We start from the raw sequence: 23,934 nt of genomic DNA on the forward strand, positions 1-23,934 counted from the left end.
GAGCCAACTCTGAGAGCACTTACGGAATCAAGCTTGAATCAGAGGAACCCATTTAATTCTCTGTATGCCTGAGAAGGTCAAGAAAAGATTGTATAAAGGTACAAAGTCTATTGGCTGTGTGAACATGTCACTTTATAAAAATAACATCCTAAAGCACAGACATGCATATACCCAGTACTGTCTATATTTAATGACTCTTTTCTTCAGTACTTTTCCAGAAGTAAGTAACCTCAACTTTGTCAAAGTCCTGAAAGATCTCCGAGTAGGGAATTGCAAAGATCCAAGTATAAAAATGGAGAAACAGAAATCTTAGCCTTTGTTATTTTTAATTCCAGCAAACTGATTCCATTCTGTTGCGAACATTTATTTATATACCTATGTCAATATAAAAACAGAAATCAGCCTACAACAGGGTTGAGAGATGACGTTTCTGTAATTTCAACTTAGATACAAATAGAAAAAAATGCTAGAGCAAAACTCTGGATGTTTAAAGCTTCTAATCTGCTTTAAGGCTTTCATTATTCATTTATTTCTTGCATCATTGAATATCTTAAGGTTATTCACATTCCACTCATTATTTAAGCTAAGAATGCTTAACCATAATGAACTATGATGCTTTTCAGGCTTTACTCTGCCGACTGTCATTTTCATATTTTGGCAGCTTGATAAATATTACCATGTACTTTTAAGGAAAATAATTAACTAAACTGATTTTTCCCTTCTCTGGAAGTAATTTTGTTTATATGCTTGCTCCCCCCAATCTTAGACATAAATCATAGAATCACAGAATATTTAGTGCTGGAAAGGACCTTAAGACCATGTAGTTCCAACATGTGTGCTGTGGGCAGTGACACTTCACAGTAGATCATGTCGCCCAAGGCTCTGTCCAGCCTGGCCTTGAACACCGTGAGGGACAGAGCATACACCACTTCTTTGGGTAGCCTGTTCCAGCTCCTCACCACCCTCACAGTAAAAAACATCCTTTTATCTAACCTGAATGAAAGCATCCCATTTATGAAAAACACTGGGGTAAAATTAAATATTTAGACATCTCAGTAGAATGGATTAGACATGAATTTTCAGCTAATACAAGGAAATATCTATTAAAAAAATACATTTGATAGTAGATATTTTCTCCTAACACTAAAAATGTTGGAAACACAAAATTCTTAGAATATTGCCAAATTGAAAGCCATGCATAATTCAGACTCAAATTGAATTTTAATATGTCTATAATGCCTGGGGAAACATTTTACGCTTGTGAAAACTAAGGGAGATAATAGTACAAACCAAAGTACTGCTTTTATATTTAGTCAGAAATTACACAATAGCTAATAAAAATCAGTTTTTGAATCAGCAATACGAACAGGGAGCACCCTGAACGTTAGATTCACATCCAAGTCTACATGACTGGAATTTCAAGGAAATTTAAAACAAAAACAACAACAAAAAACCCAAACAACAAACAAACCAACCAAGCCCCCCCAAAAGATATGAGAAAAAGCTTTTCATCATAAAAAGGAAGAGCTGACCCCTTTAAACAGAGGAAGAGCTGAAAGGAGCAGCCACTCATCAGTAGATGTTATTGCATTTTTCTGTTATGCTCTTCCAGTGAACTTATCTTAGGACTAGATCCCTCTCTGCCACATGGTTATGACAGCCTCTTAGAGCCCCTCCTTTTTCACACATCACTGATAAAAGTCACTAGTAAATCACTAGTAAAATACTGTTTTTCCTTCATAGTCAAGGACAAAGGGGATTCTCCATCTGGGAGCTGTAAGGGACAATACTCCCAAACCCACTCCCTTTAGGATTAGTAGAAGGACCAACAGCAACAATTGAAAAGCAATCAAATAAAAATCAGTTTAGCAATCAGAAAGAAAGTTCTTGGTGTAACCACGACTGGCATTTCATTAACACTGTGAAATCACAGCATTTCTTTACAGCTATAAAGATGCTCTTCTTAAATCTACAGTTACTTTATCTGATTCTTTAACTAAAGCTAAACCACCACAGAGCCATCTTAACAGATGTATCAAGGACTATCCAAACATGAGTAACTCCATACAATAAATTCCTGCTTAGTTTCACTCAACAGCTCTATGAGAAGCTCATCCCCTGCATGAGCACATCGGCATGGCAACACAATGCTAGTACAAAAAAAGAGCTCATTACAAGACACATTTATTAGGCATAGAGGGTATGTCTTTAGCAGCAGGGAAGGGTATCTGTCCTTTCTTTTTTGGTCCCTGCCCTAAGTATTCTGTGAGATCTCTGATGTCAAGGCTAACTATTTCTATGCATTTGTGTCTTTGGTCACCATCTCACCCAGAGTAGCCTGCAGATGAATGCGCCAAGGTAAACTCTGCTTGTACACAGTGAACAATGAACTTCCAAACTAAGAATATGTTCTTGAATTAACAGCAGCCAAGATTTCCATATCATGTAGTGGCCACTCATCCTAATGTAAACTCCAGTCCAAGCTTTCCTGGATATTACTGCTGATTTCAGCAGATGGTTACATATTCAGAAGAATTAGTCACAGAGTTAACAGTGAAGAAAACAACACAGAGTTGGCCAAGAACATATTTATTTCTTTTATTGCTACTTTTGCTCATTCTCAGTCATACTGGAGATACTATTTTCATATCAGTGATAAAAGAAAAGCTGTTTGGCTGCAGCAGTTGATTCATTTTGCTGTATATGTAATTGGATTTTGCTTGATATTCAATTTTTCAGTTCTTCCCAGTGCTAGAAATTAGGAAGATAAGGTCCATCAGAAAAGTCAGCCCCATATTTACTGGCAGGTTATGCATTAGAAATGTATCACTTCTACAGGGGACCTAGGGAAGAAAAGCTAAGGAAGTGCTGTCTGCATTTCATAGAAGAAATGACAACCAGATTCAGGGCAGCGGGTTCAAAGAGCTCTTTAATATTTAATTTTGTCTGGACAATTTTAAAGCCATTATACTTTGGATATCTGCAGATCTAACAGTCATTTATTTGCTGCAATAACATGGCCACAGTCACACAACAGAAAGTGCAGTGCTATTCTAGCAAAACTGGGGAGGCAGGGACGGTGGTTGGAATTACTGGCTCAGGCTACCTTTTTAGTTGCTTTTATTTCTCAGGAGCAGTTTGGATGGTCAGTTTTTCCTGAGTCACACTGTTTTATGTCACACAATTTATACAGACCAAAAGCACATGCTGACATATTCATTACTATGTTTTACTTATTAGTGCCCTAAAACACTGAAGCTGTTTTACTTGGCAGTGAAGCAATTACTTCACCTTGGAAGCCAACAGACACCTTATTTAAATGGGCCACAGAAGTGAGCTTTTGCAGCTGTCCACTCTTTTGAGCTATCAGATCCAGTAACAAAACACATTTCCTACCCTTACTTCTGAAAGAAAGAATTCACTGAAGTCACAATGCGTGCCTTATTCTTCTTGTCAATTATATAGTAAATGTGACATGATTAAACAAACTAATTTTCTGATAATAAGGAATTCCTGCAAGGGGGCTTTTGAAACAAACGTATTTTCCTTATTTTAATGGAGAATAAACTAGAAAGAATTATTGAGCCATACCCATATTGTCTTGAATTTTTTCCCTAGTACACTGCTACCTCATGACAGGCGAAAACCTGACTTGCTATAGTTACGAACTGATCTTGCCCATTTTCTTGATAAATTCCAGTTAATCTAATAAATGCAGAAAGGACTTCAATATTCAAAAGAGAATATGAAGAATTAATAGAAAGCCTGTTTCCATTTTCTCTGAACAAGTGTCAGTCTATCTTCATAAAAAGCATTCTATTATTCTCTTCGGAAAAACATCTCCAAAGCAAGCAACAGAAAGCATTCCTATGTGAGTAACTGCCAATAGCTGCAACATTGATATGAGTAATCCTCCTTAGATGGATGTGTCAGTGCAAGTCAAAGGGTCCTGCTTGTACTGGCACAAAGTTCTTACGTTACTGAAGACATCAGTTTTTCCATCAGAAATCCTGTAATTGTTACTGCATTGTGTGGCAAGAAAAATTAAGCCAGGAAAACAGACCATATATACACACACACACATACATATTTGTGGTATAATACAAAAAGCAACCTCCATTTAATTTTGAAAGCCCATTAAAATAAATGAAAAGTAAGTTTCCCTCACCTATGATGAAGATTATTACGGCTAGAAACAAGCATTTCCAAGCACGAGGAATAGGAACTGGATAACATATAGCACAAGGCTCTGGATACTTTAGAAGCTTGCTCACCTCTAAAACTTTCAATTCTAATTGAAAAAGCTTATGTGCCAAGAAAGCAGGGCAAGGGAATTTAGGATCATCTTTCAGTCTTTCTGTCATCATTTAACAGCACTCAAGTCAGAATTGCTGTATTGACTAAAAGTTGTTCTTTAAGTATAGACCACATGCTAAGGACTCTGTGAGGAAACCCAGTAATTGCAACATTGAATGTAGCTTCATTTCTCTCTTAATCTTAAATTTTAAGAGGAAACAGGTCAGAAAGAAAAAAGAAATTTGAGAAGAAGTATTAAGAGCCACAGGCAGCAATGCTACCTTCCATCTCCAACGCATCCCACTCAAAATTGCCATTCTGTAGTAGATGTTTTCTTGTCAGCCTCCTCTGCTCGTACATTTGTACATATGCCATTATATGGAGTGCTGCAGCCTACATTTTGCTGCTTTGCTCTGCAAACCTGTGCTGCTCAACACAGTACAGACAGAAATGGCTTGTCTCCCTCAGGAAAAGTGATTCATTGTCCTACTAAAGAGACTGATAATATCTGGAATCTCAGAGCATGAGAATTGTGGATTTATGTTCAAGTGCAGACTACAATAAAAAAAAAAATGTTAAGAAACCTAAAATTAAATGCTTATAAATTTCAGGCAATTGAATAATTTGCCATAAGACATAAGAGGTGAACAGCAACATTTCAGGATTATCCCACCTCTTTTAAGCTCTTACAGAAAAAAAAACAACACAATAAATACTCAGAAGGCTTTAAACTGATAAAAAAATCTTTCTGTTTAAGGAGGTAAACATACGCAAACATACTTATGGGAAGTTGATGTTGAGCAACCTAGTCTAGCGGAAGGTGTCCCTGCTCATGCACTGGGTTAGAATCAGATTATTTTTAAGGTCCTTTCCAACCCAAACGATTCTGTGATTCTATGTTCAGTATACACCTGTACTTTGAGCAGTACAGATGAGATTCTGAAACTGAAGGTGCCATGCTTTTGAAAATGATAGAAGCCATCTCGCAGAACAAAAAGGAATACACAAGACAGAAAAAAATTCAAATGAATGTTGAGATATTAAAGAAGAAATGCATATGTAAGTCAGTAGGTTTGTACAAAGAACATGAAAGTTAGCAGTTACTTTAATGACAGTCATTTATTCCAATCTATCCTTAAGTGTGTGTTGATGGTCACACACTAACGAATGGTAATCAAACTGGTACTGAAGTGACTGCCCATGATCTGTGTCAGAGAAAAGAATTACATTTTGATTTCCCAAGCTCTCTGGGGTCTGTTTCCTTTAAAGAATGATTACAAATACATAACCTGGGCCAAAGAGGAAATGACAAGAGTTTAGAATCCTTAGTTATGAATGAGATAAAACGTGTCTGTGAGAAAACTGGCTGTCAGGTGAGACATGAGATTGAAATACAAGCTAGCAGATCACAGCCTTCATCAGTTCAAGCTTTTGTGGACAACTAATACAAGAGAGGGAAGGCTCCTTTCACTCTTCTAAGTTGTTTCCATTGTCATCAGCAAAAGTGTGGAATACTGAAATATTAATTCGTATGCCCTACTTTTGTGCTCTGTGCATCTTCCTGAAGTGTGATAAGTTACTTCTGGTTGCCTGATAAAAAATTGATCAATTCTGATCAGTGCAAACCTCTTAAAAAGCCTGGTTTTACTCAAGTGTAAACTTAAAAGCCAGCTCAACAAAGCAACTTTGGTACATTCAATAAGCAGAAAAGCACAGTGCTGTATCAGGAATGAAAGTGTTTTCAATAAATTACACTGAATGATAGCAGTTCATTCTTTCAGTGCAAGAGAGTATTAAGTCTGCAAATTCCACATGAGACAAGCACAGACTCTGAAGAAATGTGACTAATTCCGCTCAACAAAGCCACAGTCATAGACAAGAAAAATTCTAGCTGATACTACTTTCACCTGTGTGTCAGACCACAGCAAGCAGATTACACAGACTCTAGAAGAAAGTTATCATTTTCTGTCATGCTTTCACGTGCAGTATAATAGCACATTTTCCAATAAACAGTGGGCAGTGTCTTGTATCTTACAGACTGAAGTACAAGACTATTTCATTTCCATTACATTAGTTGAGTGTTCAGTGTTCAGCCCCATACCAAACAGCTTTTTGTTTCTCCAGTGACACTGACACCTGCCCTATGTGGCTCCTGTAGAAGCACACCCCTATTGGGACTGGACCAAGACACTGAATACCAGATGTATTCGGTGAAGGATACTGAAAAGCTGACAGATGGCAACAGCAGGGCAGAACCAAATGTGATTCAAAAAGATGCTTTTAATAAAAAAAATATGCAAAACTTATAGAGCCTTCGATTGCATATTTCATTGCATTTAGAATCAGAAGTGATTTGGGTTGGTTGGAAAGGACCTTATGATCATCTAGTTTCAACCCCCTGCCAAGGACAACTCCCACTAGAGCCGGCTGCTGAAGGCCACATTCGACCTGGTCTTGAACGCTGCCAGGGATGGAGCATTCACAACTTCCTTGGGCAGCCTGTGCCAATGTCTCACCACCCTCACAGTAAATGAAACACAGTCAATATGATGCCCATTGCCTCCCACAATGCTATTCCTAGTATGAGTTCCCATGCACCAGCCAGTTTCCACAAGTAAGGGCAGCACCAGGCTAGCAAACATCTACAGAATTCAACAGAGCTGCCCCTTTGGCCTACTGATACTTCTAGTGAAACACTGCAGAAGTGAAGCACTGGGAGAAAAGGCCTTAAAGAAACACAGCTCCTCTGCTCCAGTAAGGCTGCAAATTGTGATGCAGAAACTTTGCTGTCCTAAATAAAGAGTCCAAGTCCAAAAGCATCTAGAAGTTGGCATTAAATTACTGTCATTCTTTCAAGGATGACATGGATTAATAACCATGCTTATTAATTATAGTACTATATATTACTTTAGTTTCTTGATAATGTAACAGGAATAAGTTAATTTAAATGCTTGAATTAAATTTAATGAATGAAAAGTTAATGAATTAAATTTTAATTAAAATATGGTTTTCTTATGGAGGTGATTTCCTAAAATAGGCCTGTAATTGTTCTCATTTGTTAATCCAAAATATTTTTCCTGTTGTTTTCAAGCTAATATGAAAAGGTAAGTAAATTAGAGTCCATTATGACAGTGAAAAATCTGAAAATTAAAAAATCCCTCCCGTATTCAAAGGTAATATAAATCTCTTTTGCTGTAACTATATCACCATGCTAACTGCACAGCAATAAACTGGAGTCACATTCAATCAAGTAACTAAAAACTAATGACCTTGCAGAACTAGTTATTTTTCTCTCAGTCTTTCTATTATCTTCCACTCTTGACACATGACAACGCTAAAACTGAAGGAAACTGACCTTTCATGTCAATTACTCTATTATGAAAATAGTGTACTACAAGTGGCTCTGTGTATATAAAATTCATACACAGGGTATTATAGAAGTTTTAAATGCTGTGATTCATAAATGGCTGTAACATACCTACCTATATTTTATCAATTCATACTTTCATGGGTTGCCAGTAAGAACAGAACGTCACAAGTTCAGTGTCATGGAAGGACATGAAAAAAACAAACCAATTTACAAGCCATTATACCGAATCAAGATACCATGGGATGGGGAGCAAAAGTGAGAATCAGAGAGAGACAGCCAGCACACAACTACCTAAAGGGAAGGATTAAGGCATCCCAAGAGGGCTGAAGCTGCATAGATGGCATTGGTTGGAGAGGTCACATCATTTGAACGCACTAAATTAAACTCAACTGAGCTAAGTTTCGCAGCTCCAGTGTTTTGACATCCCAGCTGGAGCAGATGGTAATGAGGGGTTTGTTAGTGCCTGTGAGGCGGCAGAGTGTGTAATACTGCAAAAATGACACCAATGATGTGTTCCATTCTCTCATAAAATCCCAAAGTCTTCCGTGTTTCTGTTTGGCCATCTCCTCATGATGGAGGTGGCAACAAAACCCTCGAAAGCTTATATTGGCTCCAATGGGAGTGGAATTAGGACATGTAATAGAGCACATCACAAAAACTTCCTGGCTTGCACTCAGTAAGAAATTTCCTGCCTAAAAGATGTCTGTGACATCAGTGCAGGGTATCAGTTCCTGAACCGATCACCTAGTTATTTTACCGGTTTACAATAAATTCAGAGTGCTTTGGGTTGGAAGGGATCTGTATCATTATCTAGTTCCAAATTCTTCTGGTTTAACAAAGCTTTCGGTTATGTTACTGCTCATGCAGTAATAGTGCAGAGGAAAGGTTACCATAGTTACTTTGCGTGCAGAATTATCCCTCAACTTTTAATATAAAATGACTTTGTAGTAAGAATCACGATGCACAGAAAACTTGCACGGAGGTTTCCTTTTAACTTGACACTCTTCACACAAAACATTTTCGTCGTGTAGAAGAGCCTTTCAGGTAAATCAACTGAATACTTTTAATGCAAACTGCTACTGATTCAAAACAGGAAAAACATGTATTTGTGCTTAACATATGTGTCTATCCCAGCTTAATTAAGCATTTCCAAGGCATTTTTAAAACCCTGCTTGACTTTCAATTTTCATTAAAACTAATTAAATGTCCCATGCATATTAACTACATAAAATACGATACATAATACAAAAACATACAAGTCACTAAGCAGGTAAGTAGATTTATTCTAAACTCCTGTCTACTACAGGGCAAATGGGAATTTGCATATTACAGTGAGTCAATTATTGTACAAAATAAATTGTAAAGAGAAATCTCCACCTAGTTTCCTTGAAGGCCAAACAAGAACCCCATAGAAGCTAGCTGAGGATTATGATCAGCAGGGAACTAGTCTTAAATAGAACAGAATAAACTGATTTTGCAATAACTTGCCTAAGAGTTACAGATTTAAGCAAGGAGCATAGCAAGTACCAGGTACGTTTGATTACTCAGTAGTATGGCAATAATCTGTCAATTACAAGAGAATTGCCACATCAATGTCAATTGTGAACAATGACCAATTGTTCTCCTGTAGCTTTAAATAACCTGAAAGCAATTTAATTTTAAAAGCATTTTTTAATTTTACAAATAATTCAGATATTTTTTACTCCAATCTTCATACTTTTCCATGCAAATTATCTTAAATCCACGTAGTTAGATAGCAGTAGGTAGCTCATGAAAACGTGTAATCTTCACTCAAATCAATTCCCCATGTCTGCATAAGCAAGGCATGTTTCTTCTTAATATAGTCCAGTTGCTTCTGAAAAAAAGTGGTGAGTATTCAGAACATTCCATTTCAGGCAGCTCATCACAGAAGCTGTCAAACGCCTGCCTTTGCCTCCCGGTCCATGGAGCTGCTTCCAGCGCCCTCCACTGCCTGATTCAAGTTCTAACCCACCACCTGTCCTTTTGACATTGCCTTTCAGCCTGGGAAACAAGAGTCAACCTGACATCAGAGAACACTGCAGATAACAAAAGCACTTGATCCATTTAATACAGAAGCACCAGGCTTCACTTATACATGGAGTGGTCGTTTCCAAATGACTGAAGAAAATTTCCTATGTCTAGTGTCACTGGCAAAGAGCCCATCAGTGAAGATGGCAAGAGATACCTGGAATAAGTTTAGGGATTTCTAATTGTACCATTCTTCTGCTTTGGGATTGGTTTGTTGTTTTTTTTTCCAATTAAAACTGTATTAGATTTGGTACTAAATGAATATGCCCTAGCCAGTGTACAGTTTGATATCCTTTCAGAATATTGACACAATCAATTTGGGAAGGTATCTTAAGTGTTAGTGTCCTTTTACTTGGACAATTTTAGATAGCATTTTTAACCAGTAACCCAGACTGATGGGCACTCAGATGATATTTGGGCACAAGTATGACACCTTTCAAAAGAAAAGCTTATATTATTTCACATGAGGCCAAGAACAAAGCAGCATCTCATCTTCTTCATAATAGTGCGTCATTATGCATTTCAATCTAAGCAACTATTTTCATGCATTTTCTATAACTGTACAGCAATAATTAGTGAGTTACTGCCTTGCCTTGGTCTCCATTAGTTCAATGGCATTACTATTGCACTTCATTCACCCCTCTCCCTAATTCTTCAGATTAAACAGATAATGAAAATGAGAAATAGTGACAGCTCGGTATAAGAATATCACTCACAATGATTCAACAAAATCTACCCAAATCTGTGCAATTTCTTTTCTTTTAAACGTCATGTATTTGTAAATGCTGTGACACAAAAAATAACTTAAATAACCTAAAGCTAAATAACTGAGGGGGAGGGAGATGAGAGTGGTTTGAGGATGGTGAGGAACACAAGAAGCTGGCTACACAGCTGACCCAAGCAGGCTGAAGGGATATTCAGATATTCAGGCTCTTTCACCACCTCTCCTCCAAAAATTCATTCACCACAATAATTAACCAGAAAATTAAGCCAGAAATTTAAGCCAAGAGACAAAGACCCCAAATGAACTGAGGGCAGACAACAGAGCTTCTTCTTAAAGTAGTATTCAACTATTTAAAGACTGCTCATTATTTTAGCATGTCTAACTGTACTAGTTGTATATACTGTACACTGTCAAATTTACAAATAATAAGAAAGGTATGATATTAAGTTTACTTTCTTTTTTATACACTCACAAAAAAAAAACACTGAGAGGATGAGAAATAAAAAGGTACTCATTGGATATATGCTGTCAAGGTTCACCAGGGATATGTGGCCTTTCATGACTATTAGGTGATTACACTCAACATAGAAGTGCAATACAAGATAATGCAATCTGAATATGAAACACTGCCAAGGTGTTCACTCAATACAATCTGGTCATTGTGCCATAAGAGTGAACTGTAAGAGTCACTCCACCAGCAACTAGCTTGAATGCATTTTCTTCTGAATTCTGTATGAGCAGAAGACACAAAGAGCATTTATGGCTCACCAGTCATATGAAGTTAAACAACTGATGTGAGGAATTTTTATTTATAACTAATATTTTGTTGGCCTCCATTTTTCCATGTATTCTACATAGTCATAGTAGTTAGGAAGGAAAAGAACAGTTTGTATAAAGAGCTAAGGATCCTTTTTGGAAGTGATTTGTTTTGCAATCAAAGTCTCACTCCAGCACAAAAAGCTGGGGCTGCTGCTTTGTTCCCACCAAACTGTCTATTCTCCAGGCTTAATGAGCCTCTCCTCACAGGCAAGTGCTGCAGCCCCCTAACCAGTCTCTGCATGATGAATTTTATACAAAATCGGGGCCAATTGTTTCCATAGATTCATATTTAAGCTCCATTGTGCACATTACGGCTAAATTGTGATTGCTATGTCAATTAGTTGACTTCAATTTTGTCTCAATTCCTTAAATTTCATGCACTAAATTTGCACAGTGAAGTTACAGAATTGATTTCATTCAGGAAAGGTGGAATAAACAGAACAGTCTAACAAGAAACAAAGCCTCAGAATACAAAAAAAAAGATAATAGCAACAAGTAAATCTCACCTCAACAATCTAGTTATCCACTGTACTTTACCTGCAAAGGCCAAATACCTGAATAAAATGAATATATGCTTTGTGCAGAATACCTAATGAGAAAATTTGTTCTTTTTAAACCAGGTTTAAGTGTCTCTTATACAGGCAGTAAATGCAAGATACATCACCACAAAAATAGAGGCTAATCACTTAGGGGGAAAAAAGGCACCTTACACCTCCTTTCTGCCAGGCTCCTTATCATGCTCCGCGCACCAAGAGTAAAGGTGACTATGCAACAGCTAAAACAAGGATCCTGACAACTGAACACAGCAGATGTACTTGACTATGTCTAGTATTTCCACATGCTATAGCTAGATCAAAGCCATCCAGCCTTTCTGGATTAGCAGATAATGTGAAAATGTAGGCAATTAATTTCTTTAAGTTCCTTAAAGCCTGCTATAAGAAAATTCCAGCAGCAGGAAATCCCACAATGCCTACATGTTATGTTAGTCCTATTCTTCTCACTATGTTGCCTTAGAAAACCCAGACAATTCTTAAAATATTTCTCTCAAGTTCTCCTTGCTGCCTCGCTGTATCTTAGTGGCATCAGTACCATTCACAACATCACAGTCACATTTCTTTATGCATGTAAGGTGATTCAAAAAATACTTGGTTCTTTACATCATGTGTTGTGTTTTCATCATAAATAATTGAATATTTTATCTCCTGGTAAAATATTAAACCTAAAATGGCCAAGAAAAAAACTACATATTTAATGACAAGCATATCTAGCTTACTCTACATTTTTAAGTAAAAGACAGGACAAATTTTTCTTCTTCACAAAACAAAGCCCTAAGATTCTTTCTTTTTATATTTTGAGAAATAACACATTTAAACATGTCTACACAATGCATCCTGTATCAACAGTCTCCAATCTTTCTGTAAAAACGAATTTCCCCCGCTTCTTTTTCACCACTCCACTATTTGCCAGTACTTTCTCGTCATGTCTCATCTCTAACTCTGCAACACCTCAGCAATGCATCTGCCTTACTCTTTGGGAGCTGGTGACATCCACAGATACAAAGCCATGTAACGGTGTTGACGTGCATCTCTTGAAGGACTGTTAGCTCAGGTTCAGCATCTGCAGTAATCCAATTGCTGCGTCTACTATAAACATATTACATACCTATATCATAAAAGATAACAGAATGGAAAACAGTGACAACTCAGAGCAGCAAATCCTCCTTGTGCTTGGTGTTCCATAAGGAGAATGTGTTTGGTGCTGCATAGTCATTGAGATAAAGCACTGAGAAGCTTTTTCTGTAGTCTAGACACACAGAAAAAAGGACAGTGGAGGAAACCATAGGCCAAGAGAATAAATTGGTTTGATCCATTTTACACAGCCCGAAGCGGGAGAACTGGCTGTGAGAAACCACCTACCCAGAGTTTGAATTCTTTATATTCTCCTTTTCCCTCTTTCTTCATAAAAGTAGTATCACATGCATTTTTCAGGCTGTCCTTGCAAGCAAAGGGAGCATCAGCACCTAACCAGCTATTGAGAGAGTTTACTTTACTCCAGAAAAATACCTTTTTTTCAGCTGTGAGTAGAAAGCTGCAGGTTCAAAGGAAAGTGAAATCTCTCAGCTATTCCTCCCTTAACAGAATTGCTGACAAATAAGCAAAAGGAACTCTAAAGATTAAATCATTACCTATTTAGGCTGTTCTTTTTAAATATTTCTGATATTTAGAAACCATTTCAAGCAAACAACATGTTGCTGCACTTACTGAAGTAGTTCCATTCCAAGGAATACATTTTAACACGACATTTTCCCCCAGAAATTTAGCCTATTCACTGTATTTTTAAAGCCAACTGGAATCCCGTAGTGCCAATTTTGTTGCAGTACATTTCTATGTGGTGAAAATTCTGCTTGTTACTGCTTCACAGTGTTATTTTTTAAGTCTGCATAATAACACTTTATGTCTTTGCAAATGTTTTTTTACAAATTCATCATCCTTCACCTAGGAAAAAGACGACACAGGAATACACACGAAGAAGGAAATATTTGTGTGAAAGGGACATATGTAACTGAATTAATCGACCACAGAAGGACTGAAAGCGTGAAGAGACATATCACAGAGCAACTGTACCACTTGACTCAGAATAGATGTTTATTCCTCTACTTGGCTCCTCACAATACTTCTTTCAGCCCTCTCTCTGAGAATCCTTTGTGTTACTCTAGCATTAGAAGTAAAGATGGCCACAGATTTTCAATTTGCAGGTTGACATACCCTTCAAAGCAAAAATGGACCCATCAAATTGACTTCTTGAATTCCGTAACAGAAACAAACTATGCAACACAAAAAGAAACATAACAGGGGTATCATTCTTGTTTGTTTCCACGTCTTCACTATCCAGACCCATGCCTCAGCCATGCCTGCTGTCATTGTTACTCAACTCAATTTATACCAATAAATGTTTGAAAATGCTTATTTGTAGCTGAAACTGTAAGAATTCAAGCAATTATGATGTTCACTGCAAACGTAACGACAAAGAGGTTTAACTATAGCAGGGACCTGCTGCATTTTTCACCTGCCTACACATATTTGGTAATACTTTTAAGAAGCTATGAGCGTGTTCAAACCTAAGGCAGCACCATCCTAAGAGAAATATTCCTCATTCTTTTTATGTCTAAACAGAGGATTCAGAGGCAACTATTTATTTACCTGAAGTACATATGTGCTGCATATCAGCACATATAGTAATTCCAGTACTTCCCATTTAAGGTCATCTCAAGTGTTCTGAACAGCCCAGAAGTTGAACAATAGCACTTTTTTTCCTGGCAACTTGACTTATAACCAGTTTAAACTAAACAGCTTTTTAATTAAGTAGTCATTTAGCATGACCCTTCAACACAATAAAATGCCTGAATCTGTCCCTGTCCTGATGTATATGTTTCCACAACCACAGTAGTATCCTGCCCTAATTTTCTAAAGATCAAATCTTATTCATAAAGAAAACTACTCAAAACAGTTCCAATTGATTTCACATCAGTATTTTCCATAAGTAGTCTAAAAGCCCAAGCAAATACCATCAAACCATTAATTATCTGATCACTTTACTTGCTTCTTTCTGGCTTTGAGTAATTTAGCATATTCAGGTGTAATAAAGTTTATCTCAACATTCTCATTCATTACTGGTTTTATGTACCAGAAGCAACTTACACTCACTGCCCATGCTTTAAAGAATAATTTTCATCCTAACCACTTACCCCTGCAATGATTGACCACTCAGCAGCCAATAAAAGCTTTAGCAGAACAGTCTGCATTCTTTAACCTTTAGTCTTCTTTCAAGACATTCATGTTGCCTACTTTTATTTCTCTACTGTCAAGATATCCAAGAAAGGCAATTAAAACTTAATGGGCAAAAATTTCAACAACAGCAATAAAAGTTAAAAAAAAAAAAATAAAAAAATCAAACCCCTCATCTCTCAACTTCAGGGACTAACCAACACTGGTCTCTGTCAGAGTGATGTTTTGGAGCATTCTTAACCCGAAGCCTGAACATTATCTAACTTTACTGGAGGATGAGCAGCATCCCTTAGGTCAAAACCAGCATCTCTGGAATCAACTGTGCTATTGCGAATATTTCATTCTACCTTACGTGATCACGATGAAGAGATTTCTTTTTTGCTTTTACAGGCTACAGTCTTAACTAATTAAGCTACATTAATAAATGTAAACTTCAAAAATAAAAGTTAAAAAAAAATCCAGCAAGTCACTTGTTAGAAACAACTGTAAGACCCCATGGCTTCACTTACAGTTCAGGAATTTTAAATCACACACCATTTTCACAGGGAAATATTTAACACTGCTGAATTCTGGGCATCACAAACTGACAGTGTGTTTCAAGTCTGGCTGACAGTGAGTTAAAACCCATAATATCCAGCGTTGCAGCTTCAAAAATAATTCCTATATTTTCTATGCTGTATCAAAAATATTGTTTCTGTCATTAATGCAACTGCTTATCAATAAGATCAACCAAGCAAGAAGGCTTTAGAACAGTGTCACAGTTTGAAGCAGAGAAATGGGATTTTGTGTTCAGACCCTGGGTGTAACTGGACTGAAAAAACTACTAGATTTATTGTGGTACAGCTGAGAACACATGCTCCTCTGCACTGCTAAAATAACCAACATGGTTTGGGAGAGTTTTGCATGCAGCCCCTGTAGTTTAAAGAATATTCAGACACCCTTCTTGGCTGGTTCGCTCTTCTCCTTATCCTTTACAGTGGTTTTAGCGTAGCCAAAATGTAGTGAGAGGCTGGGACTCCATTTGCAAGGGAAGTCTGCTTTGCAACTGCTTCTGAGATACAGACATATCTGTCTTTTTAAAAAAAGGGTATCTGTAAATCTATGCAGAGCGTAAAAGTAGCTTAAGACCTATTGATCCCAGCTCACAGTGCTGGAACTATTTAGCTTAACCCTGGACACATGGCACTCAAATGCCAGTCTATCAGGCTAGTAACAGTGATACAGTGAAAAGTTGGGTTCTTCGCTTTCAAGGTGAAAAGGGCATTCATCATCTCATTGTTCTGAAAGTGACCTCCTACTTCTCTGCTTCATACCTGTATCAGTAACACAAGGGCTAGCCAAAGGCACCCCCAATCCCTGTGCTATTTAGGATGCTCACAGTGCTTTTAGGGAATAACATAGAAGGCCATTGCTGCAAAAAATGAACTGGAATAATCTGCTGCACCTAGCCATGGTGGATAGGGAAAAACTGATGGGCTAAAACTGCAGTACAGAAAGTTCTGGTTAAGCATGACAAAAAACCACTGAATATGGTGAAGCGTGGAACAGATTGCCCAGGGAAGTTGTTGCATCTCTGTCACGACAGATCTTTAAGATTAGGACAGACCACTATTTATCAGGAATGGCACAGGTACAATAGGTACTGCCTTGGGCAGGAGGAGGGACTCGAGACATCCTGAAGTTCCTTTCACATATACTTTTGCACAAACACTGCTGATGAAATGGAGTTGCTGTTACTGAAATGCAGACAGATGTCCTTTCAAAAAAGCCTTCCCAACTCCTACATCATTTTCTGAGGGCTTCTTGCTATCACAGAAAGAGAATACTGTCAGATTAATTCAGATGATCTCATCCTGTTTCTAGCTGTCCTGGGTTCAGCAGTAGCAGTCATGTTTTTCCTCTGTGGTAGCTGGTGCAGTGCTGTGTTTTGACTTCCAGCCGGGGAGCAATGTTGGTGAAACCGATGTTTTCGGTTGTTGCTAAGTGATGTTTACCCTGACCAAGGACTTTGTGAGGCTCATGCTCTGCCAGGGCGGAGGGGAAGCTGGGAGGAAGCAGAGACGGGGCGCCTGACCCGGGCTAGCCAAGGAGGTATTCCATACCACAGCACGTCATACCCGGGGTGGGGGGTAACTGGGAGTTACCCGGAAGGACACGGGCTTCTGGGTGGGACTCGTTTCTTGGCCGGTGGTATCGTATTCTCTTCCCTTGTTATTTTCTCTTATCATTGTTGTTGGTGGTGGTAGCGGTGGTGCTTTGTGTTGTACATTGGTTGCTGGGCTGTTCTTGTCTCAACCCGTAGGAGTTGCACTCTTTTGATCCTCCTCCCTGTTCCTCCAGGAGCGGGGAAGGGGAGAGCCCCGGGGAGGGGGGGGGGGGGCTCGATTGTTGTCAGCCCAGCACCACTCACTGGGAGTGAGTGAACAAGTTGTCTGACTGGGTTTAAACCACGACACTAGCCAAACCACTCCTAAACCTGAAAGTCAAATCCCTGAAGTGATTTCCAGCCTCATAACCAGCATATGATAGCTGCCTGTTGTATGGCTGATCCTGCACGTTAGTGCAAGTCTACCTGAAGTTACAGTCATTTTGAATAGATTTTATAACATTATTTTAAATAGATTCCTCCAATGGATTTCCCTAAATTAAATAAGATAATAAGTAAGCCCATACTGCACCAACACAATACTGTTTGAAAAAAAGTAGGGAAGGCATAACCTGTTTCTACAAGACTTGCAGTTTGTTCATGTTTTGGGGGCTTGGGTTTGTCAAGGCTTTCACTGTGACACCTTCAAGGCAGCTGTGGTGAGTCCAGTTATCTTAAAGATCAGTTATATCTCAACACCAGTGTGTGAAAACCCCTTTCAGGTCAAGACTTGAAAAACTTAAGCTAGAAAACTATCCACATTCCTTCTTACACCTAACCATTTGCAAGTATTTGAAAGCTTTCCTTCAAAACTAGGGGTCAAAAAGATCTACTCAGAGTCTGAAGAATGAAAAAGATAAAGTAAATATGCCCATACCATGGTAATTTTTTAAACTACGATTTTACATATACTCCAATTATTGCACAATTCACAGTTCACAGTAACTTCGTAAGATGAAGAAATACCAAAGACTGCAATCTCATGAAAGTCTTCATGCTCCAGTTATGAAATGGGCTGATCACATTTGACAGCCAGCATTTTCACAGGTACACTTAGTCCTGTTATAGTCTCTTATTAGTCCCCTGTGGAAACACAGACCTGTTGAGAGGGTAACTGCACAGAAGGTTCCTTTCTCCTCCTGTCATCACCCTTGATTTTAAACAACAAGACAGAGAAAAAAAGTGCAGATTATAGCAATTTTGTGACCAGTCCATGATTAGGGCTTTGACATGTACCGTAATGTGTGTACTACCAGAACAGTTTGACAAGACATTAGTAGCCATGGAGAGGAAAAAAGCAACAGGTATTAGGGCAGTGTTAAAGTTTCCAGAAGAGAAAATAGAAATAGTTTAGAGTAGGTCTATGCCACAAACAACTGAACTTTCACAGGGCTTTTAAAGAGCCTGCATAGTGAGTGGCAGCCCCTCCTGGCTCCTTCAAGCCAGGGCTATACAAGAGACCTGTGCTTTTCTGCACTGAAAGAACACTGCCATCTCATTACCTGTTGGTATCTCCTATTGATAGTGCACATCTTGCTACCATTATAATCCTAGAGATCACAGTCCTAGCCTACCTACAGACATCCCAAACTTCAGCACTAACTCAGATTTATAAAGCATAATGGAGACAACTTGGAGGAAAAAAAAAAATCTCACTGAGGTTTATAGTCTCCAGTGTACAGCTCCAGCACACTCTGTGACTTGGCATACCTTCTGACCTCACACTACTGCACCTCCTCTCTGAAGCTCTCCTTGCCATGACCATAAACAAGAAATAACTACCTTTACTTCCACAAGCTAAGCATGGTGCCAAAAGAACTATACCCTCACGAGCAAGATACAGGAATAAATATGGAACAAATATATGGGTTTTTAACAATAGTTGGACAAAATACTGAAAATATTAATAAGGTGATGGAAAGGAACTGCTGGGGCTCTGGTTCTCTGGTACAAATGAAGACTGATTTATCATACTGTAGAATACATTTTCCACGCTTAAATTATGGTAACAGAAAAAAAATCCGCATTACAATACTCTTAAATGTACTGCTATTAAATATTGTTAATGTTTTAGCTCTATCTCTTGTCAGTTTTCTCCTGCTAAATACATTACACAAATGGAATTTTCCATAATGGCCTATAATAAAATTAACAATATTATAAAGCTGAATAAAATTACATTATATTAAAGCAGAAACTTAAAACAGGAATAAGAAGTTACTCCAACAATTTAAAAAGGCAAGAGTCTTAAAAGAAAAAGCACGTAGAGTTTTTTCCGAACAGGTAGGGAAGGTGGCCTCTTCATGTGAATTTAATGTTCAATCAGTGCTATAACATTATGTCTGGATTGCAGTCCTTGAGGCCAAATGAACAGTATTATGTGGAAATGAACTATTAATATCAGGGAATACACAGCAAGTATTTTCTCTCCAAGTACAAATAATACTTCTTAAAATATAAATAATTCAAATCAATCAATGAAGACAATAAATGAAAACTCCTCTCTGATATAACCTTTATCACAAAAGTCAATCTGTCTGTGTAAGTTCAGTATTTCAAAGGATGGTTTTCTACAAGAAGAGTAAATTGCTCATGTGTCGATTGTCCCAGTGTAAAAACTGAATACAGTAATCAGGCTAGTAAATCCTCAGTCAGCAAAGAGTTTGTAAATGTATCAATGGAAACAGCACATGTGATTTCACATTCCTGTAAGGGTCCCAAGGGAATGCAAGCAGAGGAAGCAAATAGGAGATGGAACATTCATAGCAATAGAAAAATTGCCCCTCCCCAAATGAAAAGGGCATCTTTTCACTAGGAGTCAATCTTCACTGCTAAACAACCATAGCTGAAGATTTCACGGACAGATTAAATCCTTGCATTTAAAGTCTCATTCCATTCTTTTTTTAATTCATTCATGAAGAGTCAGCTATATATTAAAATAAACAAGAAAATTGGAATCAAGTACTTTTTCCTTTGCTTCAAAAACTAGTAACTGATTTAAGCATTATCTCCAACTGGACATTGATTAGGACGTAACTTGGTGCCATGGGACCTGTTTCATGCTGAGGTTGCTGTATCTAAGCATCTATACTATTTGAGGCTTTTAGCTTTGACCAAATTAAGCCAAGTCCCCTGCACTGAACATCCCCAGTGCATACATGGTTGAGGGAAAAAATAGTCTTCTGTGCAACCAAAAATCATGGGACACTACCTGTGACAAACCAATCTTGATACAAGATAAAAAAATTGGGTTCAATATATAAAAAGCATTTGTGAATCCCTGTTTCACAGAGGATGAGTTGATGCCACTACATGCCTTTAGGGAAAATGTTTAATCTTACCTGATGTTTTAAAATACCGATTTGGCCAAGTACTTAGTAGTTATTGAACATGACTGTATTCCACAAGATAAAGGATACTTATCTTCGCTAGTTCCTTTCCTTATTAAAGACAAACATTCTTAATGCAACTTTTTTAACATCTTATTTAGGAGCTTCACAACAGCTATCAAGTCTTAATATCCTCCCTTTAATTCAAAAAAATATTTATAATGAAACAGGGAACTTAAGGGAAAATTCGCTTGACATGAACTCCTAAGTGTCAGGAAAAATAGACTTAATACAAGTAAAAACGTCTATATGACTTAGATCTATCATATAACAATCTGAACAAAAATCTTCAAAACCTCCATTAAATTTTCTGTCTAAGTCTTGACAGTTATAAAAGACTAACAAAGTAATATAAGATTTGAGTAACATTCATTATTTGTCACAGAGTTTTGTCCATAGCCAGGGAGCTGAACCAGAAGAGAGGAAGCAAAGGCTGATATTACTAAAAAAAATTAACTACACATTATTATTTTAGGCAATTGTAATGATTCTTTTCTATAAAAGAAAATTCAAATTTAATGACATAATTCTTGAGTTTTCATTATTAAAAATGCTGATATTCCTACCTGCAAAGGGAACAGGTGCATCTTTATCCAAAGCAACAAGGGGAGGATCCAGGATTACAGTGTCATTGTTTTCAGTTACGATTCCATGGTACGACGTCTCAATCCAGGGCTTGTGCTTGTTCACTAGAAAAGAAACAGTGTGCCTATTTAATCTGATTGTGTTCTACATCCATTTAGCTCATTTTAAGAGAAATTATTTAACACAAGTCCAGTATTAATGTTATTACTCAAAAGCCACTAACAAGATTCCAAAACTCTCTGATGCAAGAAAACAGAAGTCCAGAGAAACACAACTCCTGTCAAGACACAGAGACAAGGAGCAGAGCAGATGAAAACACTGGACACTCGGTCAATGTCTCATTTTCTTTTTTTGGAAAATATCTAAACCAGCTTTTGTGTTCCAAACATTGTAGCCAAAAAAAAAAAACAACCCACAACAAAAAAAAAAATGAAAAACAACCCACTAACTTCTACTTCTGAATCACTTTGATAAAAGCTGACACGTCTTCTCCACTTAACCAGCTTTGGTTATGCTTTTATAGGATCTATAGTTTTTCTGAAAAATCCATCCTTCAATCCATGTGTCGAATATCCAGATACCTGGTCCTGAAGTACACAGGAAGACCACTGAAATAGAAACTTCTAAAGCAGGGGATACACCACGTATCATCTGATTATCTTATTCCTGAACCATTTCAACATACATCCTTCTCACCAAACATCTCCCATTCACTAGAAAATCGAAGATGCATTTCCCACTCCTTTTTATTCTTTAAGAGGCTTAGCTTTGCTGTACTTATAAACAACATTTTGTTCCCACAGTCACAAGCTGAATGTTACGTTTTTAGAATTCCTAAGTAAGTAATACAGTGGTGCTAGCATAAATAAACTGCAGTTTGAAGAATGTACTATCCCAGGCATGAAGGAACACTGCACTAAGGAGTATCTTCCGTATTTTCACTAGATCCAGATGCAAGTTAATTTTTGTACACGTTATTTAGCTCAGTGTACCAGATGCTGAGGAAAATATCTGGTGATGTTAACAGAAATCACATCAAGGATGAAGGGTTGACACTTAAAAGCAAAAGGAATCAGATAGGATTCTTCAAAATAACCCCACTACAAATCAAACAAAACCCACACACAAACCCAATCCTAAGCTTTTTCCTGCCTTGTCTTCCGTAAAACCCTCAGACAAGAATGAGTTTCAAGCTTTTCCTCCAGTTTCTTCTTTGTGAAGAAAGTAACAATGAATACAAAGACAATAGAGGGCTCTGGCCGCAGTGGAAGAGCTGGGCAATGAGCAAGTTATTTTGTTTACTGACTATTTGGAAAAAGCAAACATACATATTTATGGCAAACAGAAGTTCCTTCTTTTTCCTTCTTGTTTATTTGTTAAATCATTAGAAAATTGAAGACTTAGAAAAGATAATCTGAAGTCCTTTTAAAGCTGAGTTATTTTATATTCTAATCACTAACAGAAGAACTTTGAGTTCATTTATATGTCATAACGTATATTCTTTCAGAAGACAGCATACTAGAGTCATAGATTCACTGTGGTTTAGCCTATTTTTGCACTAACGAAGCAACAGGAAAATTAAATTGGGGAAGTGTCAGGGAAAGGTGAAACGGAAAATAGGTAACTCATATCTCGTCATCTTGTAACGACCGTACAGCCAGAGGAGAGATTGATGAGTTAATGTAATAGGATGAAGGCCAAAAGTCTGGTTGATGTTGAAATACGAGAAGAGATAGATGCAATCTCAGAGCTTTGCTTGGCATTTAGGATTCCAGTTTCTAGGGCACTTGAAATATTCTGTATCTGTTATTTCAGTATGTGAGTTGCCTGTACATCCAGGCACGTAAATATGTTCACTGGCACTCTGATATGACTCACATGCTTTGACTGACACATGCTGCAGAGAGCAAAAGGCAATCTCTTGACTGAGGGCAGATACGATTTAATAATAATGAACTATTAAGTAGGAATTTGTCTGAAAAAAGAACTCCTTATGCAACTAAAAGTTAAAGCACCAAACCCATCTTTTCCTTCCTCCTGGTCCAATTAAGTGGCTGAGCATTCAGAAAAAGCAAGATAAAAAAAACCAAAACAGAACTAAACCCAACAATTAACAAAATACAAACAAATGAAAACATCAAAACCCAAACCCCCCAAAAGACCTTTCTTCCCACTACAGCTTGTACAGAACAGTTTTGATAAGACATTTGCTTAGGAAATGGATTGGGTATACAGTGACTGCAATTCTACTAGCCTCACCTTTTTTTCCGCTAGTGCCCCATGAACAACAGCAAGTCATATGACTGACAGCAACATAATTGGGGTGGGAAGAGAAGGAATTACATTAGGAACAAGTTCTACAATTTAACCCTAGACCTTACAGGCTGGTACTATGAAGAAGAAAGGAAAAATAAATCAAAAACAAAATACAAGGGCAAATTATTTGCAAGCTCTTATGAGGTACATCTTCAATGGAAAAAGCTTTAGGTAACATGTGGAGTGAACATTTTAAAAAGAATGGAAATCATCCTCACTTACTGGGAGTGCAAACCACTTCTTTTGCATCAGTTTCATTAAAATTATTCATCCTTTTACACTGTTTGGGATACTTATTTCAAATGAAGAAATCTATAATAATGACAGCAGCTGTTCTGTTGGGGGGATTGTTTGTATTTTCTCTGCTAAAGGTAGCTAAAATATTAACTCTTCCTAAATGCATATACCTCCATACTGGCTTTCATAAGACACTAAATTCTAAGCAAAGCACCTTC

General features: G+C 37.5%; 1 protein-coding gene across 2 annotated transcripts in view; it reads right to left on the minus strand.

Annotated features, from left to right (window-relative positions):
• Positions 1-23,934, minus strand: part of CLSTN2 (calsyntenin 2) — a 322,557-nt gene that overhangs the window by 171,944 nt on the left and 126,679 nt on the right. For both annotated transcript variants that reach the window (XM_062613220.1, XM_062613219.1), the window contains exon 2: positions 21,145-21,267. Coding sequence is in view for 1 of the 2 variants with exons in the window: in XM_062613219.1 (XP_062469203.1) it covers positions 21,145-21,267 (123 nt within the window). In the remaining variant the exon portion in view is untranslated. The remainder of the gene's footprint in view (positions 1-21,144; positions 21,268-23,934) is intronic.

The sequence above is a fragment of the Pezoporus occidentalis genome, unplaced genomic scaffold, assembly GCF_034315485.1.
Source record: "Pezoporus occidentalis ecotype Australia unplaced genomic scaffold, CSIRO_AGI_Poc_V1 ctg164, whole genome shotgun sequence".
NCBI lineage: Eukaryota > Metazoa > Chordata > Aves > Psittaciformes > Psittacidae > Pezoporus > Pezoporus occidentalis.